Genomic DNA, 12,159 nt, shown 5'->3' with positions numbered 1-12,159 from the left:
AATAAGAACGGGATAAAAAGGAGTGTGAGAGACAGAAACACTTCCCTGACACAGAAGCAGGCTCCTGCCTTTGCAGGTCAGACTTTCCCTGTCTGAGAGTGCAGGGAAATGCCACAGTCACCCGCTCCAGGCTCGGGATCACAGCACGACACCTTCAGAAACACAGGATGATGTCAAACAGGGAACATTCAGCCTTACATCCCCTTTTATCCAAATTCCCTCTATGAACCTTCTCCGCCTCTTCTTCTGACACCAACAAGTCACTGGCTGAGCTTTAGAGCTCAACATTCTCCCTCATATCTATAATAAAATCAGAAAGTAACACAATTACCTCAAGTTCCTTGGTCTAGGAATATCCTTCTCCAAGAAAACATCCACAAGATTTCCCAACCACATCCCACCCCCAAGGCCAACCTGATTTTAAAGGTCCACTCCAAGACTGCATTTCCTCCTTGGAGGCTTTGGAAGCCCATTTCCATTAAACCTTCTGCAAGGAGGACTTGTTTTGCAATGCTGGCAGCCAATTAGAAACTAAACTAAATGCACCGTAGCTTTTAAAACATTTTAGGGGAAAAAAAAAATGTTAATATCAAAGTTAAAATGTCTAAGGTATAAACAAAGCCCTAATGGGATGCTGGGTTACTGTATATGGTAAATAGCTCTCTGGAGGAAACCTTTATTACTCCCTCAGGGCTTTCTTACAAAGTATGGATTTCTTAATTCCCAGTGGAATATTTTTCATACCCCACTGCAGACTATTAAGTACCAGATATTACATTCTGTAGTTTAAACTTTGCACTATGCATAAGAAGGAGTTTTCTCAACAGGAAAGTCTTATCTGTGCTATTATCATCTTTACCATATTAAAATTAATCCTGGCTGCGGGGTAGGAGCTTCGCCACCAAAATTTGGGGGAGTTTCTCAGGCTGGGAGGGAGGGAGGGGAGCGGCAGCCAAAGGGGAGGAGGGATTCTGAAGGGGCAGAGAAGGACAGGGCACTGGCGCCACTGGTGCCACCATATCCCACTGCTGTCATTCCCAGGAAGGGCGTGGTGAGCCAGCAGGAATTGCAAATCCTGGAGGCCAATCCATGATGCTCCAGCACATCCCAAGTTCTACTTGTGAACCATTAACTTGTTACCCAGAAAGGACTCAAAGCTGCATTAAAAACAAAGTAAAATGCCCTCAGAACGGTTTAAAAGTTTATACTACGAATTCCTTTCCTGCACAGCAGCAAGGGCCCATCTATGCCCCAAAGGGTAAAAATAAAAACGCTGTTACATTTGAATTTTTTCCCAGATTTTCAGTGAAATCCCCCACTCACTTGTAGACTGTGCCTCCGTTGCCGTGCCCGAGGATGTCTCGGTATCGTATGTCTTGTTCATTCATCTCCACAAGAAAGAAAGAAAAACAAAAGAGATGTCATGCTGTGGATGGAAATGTCAAGGAAAAGCAACTCCAGGCCATAAACAACAAGCAGTCTGGGTCATTTCAAGTTCAGCTGCAAGAACGAGAAGATCAATACAACATTTGCTGTCCAATTTATAAAAGACGATACCAAGGGACAAAGTGATGGAAAGTTTAATGACAATTTGTTTGCCTGGGTCATTTCATTAAAGTTTGATAAAAGGTGTCAAAATGGAATGATATAATATAGCTCAAGAGGGTCAGGGCACAGATACTGAGAGGAAAAGGGGCTCCAGAGCAGCACATAACCAGAGCCAAAGTTGGAGGTGAATGGAAACAATCCGACAGAAACTGGCAGCTGGAGTGTGCCTGGAAAAGTTTATGATTTATTCTGGAATCAGCATAATTGATCCTAATTGAGTGGCAGCTCTGTCAGTGGGGTTGCTCTGCAGAGCTCCATTTATGCAGCTTTTATCTAAAGCACTTCTTTTAATAAAAACAATCAGTCTGGAATTGCAATAAAAACCATTTTCCTTGAACTACACAATGAATTCTTCACCTCCATCTTTCTGCTCACTGGGACAACTCAGATGCTCAGAAATCCAGCAGCAGCTGATAAAAGCACTGCACACTGCAAATTCCTGAATTTGGGATCCTTTTTATATGGATTTTACAACAGATCATTATATTGCCCAAGAAGCAATTCAAATGTAGAACCACAGTTCAGCCTTCTGGACAAACAAGAGTTATTTGGATTTTGCACAAATGAAAAAATCCCACTAAAGATATTTTGGAATGCACATTTATGCTTTAAAATATTAATGTTTTAATCAGAATTAGTTCTGGGCTCAAAGCAATTTTCTCTTCCAAATGTTTGGGCAAATCCTGCTTTGAAAAGGTATTTTCCTAGGAAACATTAACTCATTTTCAGTAATTACTTGTATTTTATGGGACACCAAGTTAAATATTTCACATGATTTGGCCTAGCTGCTTAAAGATGTCATTTTTGTGTATTAACACAAGCGATGATCACAAGCTCAAATGTCCCAAAGAGTCAATACTCAGCATTTCTAATGACCAGAAAATGAAATATTTTATTGATTTAAAAGAAGTTGTAAGGACAGAAATGATTAATCCAAAATTGATGTCCTTTTCTTTCACTACCTGAGCAAAAACCTGGTTTCTCCCTGGAATTTCTACAGAGTGTTGGGAAAACCTGAGTTGAGACAACTCAAAATAGAAGGTGATTATTTTATGACCCATTTGTGGTTAAACCTGGGCCAGGTACCTTAGGAAGGGATGAAATGGCCCATTCCAACACCAAGGTTTGTGATGAAAAGCAACATTTATCTCATTACTGAAAGCTCCTTTGCTTATTGGATTCATCAGAAAATGCAAATAAAAGGGGAAAAGGCACCTCACGAGGAACAATCGTTCATGAATAGGATTTCAAATATGTAAAGGATCTACAGCGGACCCCTTGCACCAAAAATAATTTCTCTCAGGCTGCAGACTTGGTAATTTTAAGTAGTTTTGCTCTTCCAAGCTGGAGGACCTGAATTCTCCAGTCTTGGAGGTAACAACAAACATTTGCATTCCCAAAAATGTCCTTCTAAGCCAATCACTTGGAAGAGAAATCAAATGAACCCACAAAGCCATGAATAAATTTGTATTTTTGTTTCTTGTGGGGGAAAAGAGAAGAATTTTTGGTGGTTACTCAAGTTATAAACAACAAATTGAGCAGAACTGGAGACATAAAGCACATTTCCCTTTTCTCCTGCTTTATACTCACTGGGAAAAGGGAGCATTGTCTCCACATCATTCCCTAAAAGACAGGGGTAGGAGCAGCTCCATCCTCTGTGCCCAGCACAAAGGGCAACCAGAAGCCCAGGGAAAAACAGGAATGTTGGGGTGGAGGGAGGATCTGCAGCTGATGGGGAGATAAAGTGTGATTTACTGGCTCAAATAAAGATGCCAAAAGCACGGGGTGATTTATTTATTTTACTGGGAAAACTGGATTCTCCATCATAAAACGCTCCCCTAATAACCACGGGCTCGGCAGGAAGGGCTGGAATATTAAACCTGCAACCCCAACTTGGATTGGCTGCCAAAATTCAGGGAATTCATGGAAAAGCAAAGCAGGCTCCAATTAGGGAGCAGCAAACAAAGCATCCCTCGTTCACACCTGGCTGGGGATGAAATCAGGGTGTGTCTCTCATAAATCATTAAAAGCAAAATGCCCGATTAATCCTGACTGGAGCAGGAGCTGCCCCGGTGCCGGGGCTTCCCGAGTGGAGGCAATCATGGATTCACGGAGCAGTCACACTCCAGGAGCAGCCAATTGAGGAGATTTAGTAAATCCCACTTTATAGAGCAGAGACTAATCGGGAAACACGAGCCAGTCAAATGTTTCTTATGAACTGTTGACACTATATCAATGCTGAATCAATTGGTGGCATTTACTCTGAGTGACAGAAAAGAAATAAATATTTATATCACATCACCTATATCAATGAACCCGGGCAGAAAGCTATTTCTAACCTGTCAATATTTGATTATCTTGAAGAATCATGTCCCCTTCTTTTAATGATTAATATGAATTCCTTATTAAACCTAAATGGAAACTACTAGAGGAATATCATTAGGAATGCCTCAAAGCAGAAACTGCCAAAAAATAATCAAAAATAATGACCCAGGCCATGCTTAAGTAATGGTAAGTGTGACTTAATCCCCCCAAATGAACAAAAGTTAAAATTACCACTAGAAAACCATCTCCAGTTGTGGATCTGTGACCAAATTTTGCAGAACACAACTGAAATCATTCAGTCTCAACAAAAAGCAGATTAACTCCCATCAGGTTGACTAAAAGGTAGTATTAAAACTGATTTTTTTTTTTTTAGTGGGTTTCAGTAACATTTTTGAGATCATAAGAAGAAGTACTTAATCCCTATTTTCTTTTTTTTAATTGGGTTTAAGTATAAAACTTAATTCTTATTTTCTTTTTAGTGGTTTTAAGTAGCAATTTTAATATCATAACAAGAAGTACCTAATTCCTATTTTCTTTTTTTTTTTTAGTGAGTTGAAGTAACATTTTGAATATTGTAAGAAGAAGTTTGGTTCTAAAATTCAAAACCACAAGGAACAAATCTGTGAATCTATTGCAGGGCACACCAAGCACTTGTTTTTTGTTGTTTAGAACAAATAAAATGCCAAATCCAGCCAATCACAGGGAGATTTTACTCACATTTGGGGATTTTACTTTAAAATGAATCAGTAATATCGGAGCAAGCACCACCTTGATTCAAAAGTTCAGCCTCCTGATGCTGGTACTCGCAGAATTTCAAGTCGCCAAGAGAAATACACAATTTACCTATGAATTTTGTAACATTAACAAATCGAGAGCCAGGAACTCGTGAATACTGAACTCAGCCTAAAAGCCCCACGTCCCAGGCGTATTCCAGGGATTCAGCGGCGCTGGGCTCCCGTTTTGGAGGGGAACTCCCACTTATCCCCCCCCAAAATGTTCCAGGTGAGGCTGACGGACACCACAGAGCTCAGCCTTTATCTTCCTGACACGCTCAGCCACAACTCCTTGATTCATGAAATGCCAATGAGGCTTGGAGAGGTCATTGTGTGAAGGCACTGAATAGGCATCCGAGATAATTAAGATTTCAGCCTTCGGAAGGCGGAGGGGAAGTGAAGAGCAGTTAAGAAAATCAATAAGAGTCTTTTATTTGCAGTGACACAGATGTCTCAGTCAATAGAGCCTAATAGGCAGCTCGGAGCCACCGGACAGGTGCCTCCCTCCAAGGCTGCCAAAGGGCTCAGCCTGTGACAAACATTAAAACGTATTTATGTGGCTGCTCAAGAATCTGGGCTCTTTTGGAGGGAGTTTCATTTAACTGTGTATATTTAATGTCACTGCGAGCCCGTCCGTACGTTCAGCTCAAAATGGGGGAAAAAAAGAACGGTGCTGTTTGTCCATAAACATTAAACAGTCAATTTTGGGTGCCAAGGCTGAATGCCTGGAGCAAAAAGAGAAGAACAAGGTGGTGTTCTACAGCTTTGCGTTTTTTTGGTTGGTTGGTTGGATTTTTTGCCTTATTTTTGACGGATTTACAACACAGAATCATAGAATCGTTAAGGTTGGAAAAGACCTTTAAAATCAAGGCTAACCATTAATTTAACACTGCATAAAGGGCCAGAGTGGCCTTAAAGTGAAGGAGGGCAGAGTTAGATTAGAGGTTAGGAAGGAATTGCTCCCCTGTGAGGGTGAGGAGGCCCTGGCCCTGGTTCCCAGAGAAGTTCTGGATTCCCCATCCCTGGAAGTGTCCAAGGCCAGGCTGGACAGGGCTTGGAGCCACCTGGGATAGTAGAAAGTGTCCCTGCCCATAGCAAAGAATCTGGAACAAGAGGATTTTCAAGATGGGCTTTAAGAGCCCTTCGAACCGAAACCATTCCATGATTCTGAAGTGAATCCTTGCAAGAACCTGCTAAATTTTTAAGTATCTACTGCTCTAAACCCCACAGAGGTCATTCTAAGTGAGCAGTTGACTCAGTTACTTAAAATTGATTAACTTTCTTCCCTAGAACCGTGGTGGCAGCAGCAGCTCAACACGTGTGCAGGGCCTCGATCTATTTGCAGCTAAACCTGATTAGCACATTTTGAGAAATGGGAAGCAAATTGCTGTGCCAATCACAGCAAATCAGGACAGAGGACTCATCCGTGCCATGAGGGTTTCCATGGTCCCCCCCCAGTCCTGTGTTAAAAGAACACATTACAGCTAAATGAGCTGTAAGCAGCTCTGCACCATCCAGGGGTGCCAATCAGCCTGGAATGAGGCAGGGACGAGACATCCATGAAGCCAAAGCTCCACCAGAGCACCTACCTGGCCATTGGCAAGGATTTTCTTCAGCTCTGCAGAGGATTTTTTTAAGCTGGAAGAGAACAAACCAAATAAGAAGCAATTATTTTTAATGACTGGGCCGTTTCACTCCGTCAGCCAGAGCGAAGCTGTGAGAAACAAGGCAAGTTCGTGGTTACATATTCTGAAGAGATTAAACTTGAAGGGGAAGGTGTGGGGAGCATCAGTCAGCACTGCCAAGCTGCAGACAGCAGGAATGAAGAAGCAATGAGCAGTTAAGAAAAATCAATGTATTTTTCACCTTTCCACCGCAGCTGGTTTAGACACCTGACTGTACCCAGTGAGACACAACCTATTGCTCATCAGCTCTACGAGGGACAATTTTAAAAAGCTGCTCTCGCATGTCAGGCGTTTCAAAAAACAACAGCAAAATAAGGCTCACATCCAGTTTTCAGGTGCCATGACTTGTTTTAGAGCTCCCCAAGGCATTATTCCTCAGGAATTCCCGTAGATCTCAGCTCAGGGCTGTGCTGCCAGTGATGCCCCACTACCTCCCCTGACCACAGACTGGAGCAGAGGAAGCAGGAGAGCACAATTCCTGATTTAGGAATCTCAGGATGTCCCTAAATCCCTGAGGGAAGTCCAGCTTTCCATGTGCACCCATTCCAGGTCAATTTGCTGAATCCCTGTGCTTCTTCAGGAGAATCTACTCCCATGGCAATACAACAAAACAAATCACACTAATTTTTTCTAAGAGAACTTTACCAAACCCCAACTCTCAGCTTGGTGAGCTACAGAGTAAAGCCCTGAATGGCTTCAAACCCCTTCCCACCCACTCACAAAATTCTGCTTTTTGCCTCCTTTCCTGACAAACTGTTCCTTCAACACAACAAACTGCCTGGGCAGCAACATCTGCAAAACTTTATCTCAAAGGGACATTCTGCTCTTATTACTGAAGTTAAAAAAAAAAAAAAAAAGTACAAAATAATATATTCTTGAAAGGCCTGTGCACGTGTCTTGATCACAGATCATTATTAACAGGAACAGTGAAAACACAGATTTCATATTTGGTGGCTTTGTTCTTTAATAGGCCTCTTGTTCCACGACTACTTTAAAGAAAAATTAAGTTTTCCAAGGAAACATAAGTTGATCTTGTCATCTTTCATGACTAACAATTTGTGAACATGAAACAAAGAGAGACTTTCAATTACTTCAAAAACAAAACTCCCGGTGCAGAAGGTTTCGGAAAAGGAATGGCAATTAACCACCAGATAAGGTGACAAGAATCTTCTAGAAGCTTCATTTTCAATGCACTTGAAGAACAAGCTCAAAGTACAGGGAGTACTGAAAGCCACAGCACACAGCAGTGACAGAAAGCAGCTTTATTTAGCTCAGATTGGGGGGACTGCAGATCACAAAGACATTCAGATTTATTTTCTTTTAAGAGTTTTGGGTCGGATCCTCACGGCTGCAATGGTTCCCCGAGGGATGGGGCAAACTTAGCCAGGCTGGCTTTTTTTATCTCCACAATTAGCAGAGCCACCAAAGGCAGCAGCAAACTGGGTTTAGGGGTATTTAGATGGGGTTTCCAGTGGGGCAGAACTCCAGCCCTGCTGCTGGATGAGGCTGGAATCTCCCATAGTCCCCACAGGGAAACGGGATTTGTGGGACTGTCCCACCCTCAGGACAGGCCCCCAAACTTCACCCTCCAAACACCACAACTCTGCCTCTCTGATCACGTTCACCTCCGGTAATTCATCTTCTTAATCTTCACAACATTTCTTTTTTCTTCCCTTTTCTCAGAGAGAAAAGGGAGCAGGATGCTGATGCACGGATAAATGGAATACTACGCACTTATTAGAATAATAGAATAATTTAGGTTGAAAGGGGCCTCCAGACGTTTCTATTCCCATGGCTCAGATATGCTCTTACAGGAAGAAGATGGAACCAGACTCTCCTTATTTCTTTTTAAGAAAACATAAAGGTTTTTTGTAGGTTTTTAACACCAGTATTGAGTATTATGACTTTCATGTAATAAAAAGGAGTTTATCCTCCAGCATTTAAGAAACAAATCCCTAGGAAAAAAAGAGAATGAGTTCTCTTGCATTTTAAGAGCTAAATATGAGTTTTCAAATTAGGGCTAGAATGTAAAAAGCAAGATAAAGGGGATGGACTCCAAAATTTTGCTGGAACTGTAGGAAACAGGCACCTAAGCTGAAAAGATTTAAAAAAAATCTTACCTCACACTAAGAAACCTCCAAGCTTTATTTTTTAGGCTATTTGTTATTACAAACCTATGAATGGGGCATCAAACTTCCAAATCAAAGAATCCTGGAATGAACAAGCCACGAAGACCTGAACACGCAGACCTTGGCATTGGACCAACTAAAACCAGTGAGCTCAGCCCCAAATTTCATCTCAATGCTTTTGAAGGACAAAGCCACCTGAAACACCCAGCAAACCCTAATTTCTTTCTGACTTACCCAGAAAACCCTAATTTCTTTCTGACTTACCCAGAAAACCCCAATTTCTCCAGCAGCAAACACACAGGAAGCCCCAGCAGCCCCAGCCCAACGAGATGCATGAACGGAGGCGATTCTGCCTTCCCCACCTTGCCAATCCCACTGGAAAAGTTACTCAAGCCCCAGCTCTGCTGGCAACAACCACACACAAGGCTCCATTTTGGTTTAAGGAAAGGAAATGAAAGAAAAACAGGGGAAGGAACAGGAGCTTGGCTCTTACCTATTGCTGGGGAGGGCCTCGGAGGTGGCCGAGCCGCTGTTGTTGGCAGCCCCCGCCCGCGTGTTCACCTGCGGGCAGGGAGAGGAGCTTGATCAGATCCTGTGTTCAGAGGACACCATTCTAATTAACCTGTAATTTGCCATGAATTTCTCATTTCACTAGGAAGGTTAATTAGCTTGTTGCTAGGCATGCCGATGGTTGAGGGCTGTATGTAGGTTAGCAGGCTACACAATTCCGGGGCTGCAACATCCTCACGTCTTAAATAATGCACTAAAAGAGGTGATAAATCCATCATTTATTCTCATTTTAAACACTAAACAATCACTTAATACCTTTATAGTCTTCTCCATGTGATTACAGAAGCAATAAGAAATCAAAAACCTCAAATAATTCCATTGCGGTGCCTTCCGCACTTGGATAAATTGCTGAAATCACAGGAATGTGGGGGGGGTTTAAAAGCTTTGAAGTAGTGGCAGACAGGAGTTGATAAATGAACTACTAAAATTTAAGAACATGATTAGCAGAGGTTAAAAACAAAAAGGCAAACCCATTTTGAATGAAATTATATACACACATAGAGATATATATTGATATAGATATCACAGCCAACATTTTGCAGATGAATCCTTCTCCCACCCACACAAAAAAAAAAAAAAAAAAAAAAAAAAAAGAAAAAAGAAAAAAAAAAATTCAGGAAAAAAAAAAATCTGCTTGTCAGAGCTCAAGAAAGTGCAGTTTTATTTGACATTTCAATAAGTGGAACACAGCATTACAAATCCATCTAACTTTCCTGAAACAATTATTGAAATTCGTACCTTGAGGCCATGTATGTTCCGTTTCCCAGGAGGTTTGCAGGCTGAAACAGTAATTGACTAAATTGTAGAACACATCAGGGCCATTTACAAATTTGCTCAAAATGAATCTTTTAAAAAGAAATGAGGGTGACACCAAAATTAGCAGAGAGAAATGATTGAAAAGTGCCTGGCGAGACCCAGAGTGGGAATTACGGCCCAGGATTTTTAACTTGCAGGAGTGAGCATTTATAAATGCTAAGAGCTTTCTGACACCATGTAATATAAATTCTAATTTCTGCTTAAAACACATCACAATCAAGAGAACTGTTGGCTCAAACGATGGGATTCTTTTTGTAATTCAAATTCCAATCTTGTGTCGCCGTGTTTTCACACGCTGGGTTTTTCCCTGGCATTTAACAGCAATATTTGCAAGATGGATTTTCAGGGAATCAGCTGCCACACGTCTTGAATTAGGCATTTTGTCAGAGGCACTTTGGGTGAAACGGGGGAAAACGCGGCAGGGACAACAGCAGTGAGCCTCCAAAAGGTAAACACTGAATAAATGCCACCGAAAACGCCACTTTTTGGCGACAGAGGTACAAATGTGGCACTTTATGATGATGTCTGGCTTTAGAGGGATGTGCTGCTTGAGGAAGAAGCCTTTTCCTGAGGTGCCTCCAAGTGAACATTCCCTGCTCTCCACTCGGGGATGTGCTTTTGGCAGACGCAGAAGCTACAAAGGCTCCGAGCTCCGTGTCCCAGGCAGTTCCCATTTCCCAGCTCCGGTGCCCTACAAACGCTGTGTTAAAGGGGCTGTCACTGCTGATTGATGGCCTGAGCAGGCAGGAATTTGATTTTTCTCTCACTCTGTGCACGTGCCTCGCCCTCCCAGTTTTGACAGCAGGAACAAGAACTATTTATTAGGCAGAAGGACACAGGTGATAGTCATTAAACACATCACTGAGGGCCACATGCCTTTCAATGACATTAAAAATTACCATGTGCATCTTAAAGAGGCAAAAATATTATGAGACTCTGGGCATTAAAAAAATAAAAACCAACCAGAAATTATAAGTTATAAATACATATAAGCCCATTCTATTTTGCCCATAGATTAAAACTGACGTTTTGAACACGATAGTCAATCAGTAATAATTTTTATGGTTCATATTTGAATGATGTGTTCACCTTGCATTCCACAAATGGGATCTAAATAACATAGGTAGAAGATAGAGACATAAATATATAGATATATGTAGATACAGCTAAAATAGATGTAGATATACATATAAATATATATAGATATACATATAAATATATATAGATATACATATAAATATATATAGATATACATATAAATATATATAGATATACATGTGTGTGTACACACATTTTTTATAGATTTATCACATACAGATGTTTCTTTTCAATACAAAACCCCCCTCTGGCTCTTACTACCTAAATGGCAATAATAAACCTATTAAAAAATAGATAAAATACCAAAATTTTTTCCCCTTTAAGATATTTTTATCATGAAATAAATAAAGCACAGCCCAGGTAACACAGGATGGCACACGGAAATTGACTCCTGACAGGATTTCTATGGAAGACAGGAGTTTTTGGGAGCTGACTGGAAGCAGGAGCTGACGTTTCCTCAGAAGTTAGAGAGGCAGAAAGGGAAAAGGATTCAAAGGACTTGCAAAGAAATCTCTTTAAAGGGAAGAACTTGAAATTAGAGGCAGAAAGCTGCACGTTGCTGATGGGGTTTTCAAGTGCTGAACGTGGAGAGCCACAGCCAAAAGGGCACAGAAGAAAAGTGCTTGTGCTAACAAAATTTGGGATGTTCATTAAAGAGGCAGGACAAGAAGGCAGGGAAGCAAAAAAAAAAAAAGGACCAGGAAAGCACATTTTGTTCGATATTTCAGAGGAGCTGCAGAACTCAGGGGTGGGTTTGGGGAGGGAAAACGCGTTTTAAAGCTCTAACCTAGAAAAAGAGGTGTTTTAAGAAGGTGATTTGGGAAGATGAAACAAAACCTGAGCTCTGGAGCAATTTGGAGAGAGTGGGAAGGAGGAAATACCCAGCGGAAACCCAGAGCTGAGCCAGTGCTGAAAATCTGGAGGTGATAAGGGGGGATTGAACCTGGAGCAGCACAGGGACAATTCCAAGTCTGCCCAGCCAGAGGAGATTATCCTTGGATGCAAAGCAAACAGGAAAAGGAGAGAGCAGCAGGATTAGGAATTGGTATGGCTGATTCTGCAGGAATGAGCCAAAAGGAGAATCTAGGAGAGGGTTAAATCTCAAAATGTCCTTTAAACCCTAAGGTGTGTCAGGTACTGACTTACAACAAGGGA

General features: G+C 41.5%; 1 protein-coding gene across 2 annotated transcripts in view; it reads right to left on the bottom strand.

The window, feature by feature from the left end:
• The window catches only part of MAP2K5 (mitogen-activated protein kinase kinase 5), a 119,898-nt gene that overhangs the window by 93,389 nt on the left and 14,350 nt on the right, over nucleotides 1-12,159 (bottom strand). For both annotated transcript variants that reach the window (XM_032122633.1, XM_032122634.1), the window contains exons 5-8: nucleotides 9,829-9,869; nucleotides 9,014-9,081; nucleotides 6,296-6,344; nucleotides 1,324-1,388 (exon numbers count right to left, since the gene is read on the bottom strand). In XM_032122633.1, coding sequence (XP_031978524.1) covers nucleotides 1,324-1,388; nucleotides 6,296-6,344; nucleotides 9,014-9,081; nucleotides 9,829-9,869 — 223 coding nt within the window. The remainder of the gene's footprint in view (nucleotides 1-1,323; nucleotides 1,389-6,295; nucleotides 6,345-9,013; nucleotides 9,082-9,828; nucleotides 9,870-12,159) is intronic.

Source organism: Corvus moneduloides, chromosome 13 (genome assembly GCF_009650955.1).
Source record: "Corvus moneduloides isolate bCorMon1 chromosome 13, bCorMon1.pri, whole genome shotgun sequence".
In the NCBI taxonomy this organism is placed as follows: Eukaryota; Metazoa; Chordata; class Aves; order Passeriformes; family Corvidae; genus Corvus; species Corvus moneduloides.
This window is presented reverse-complemented; position numbering and strand designations above follow the sequence as displayed.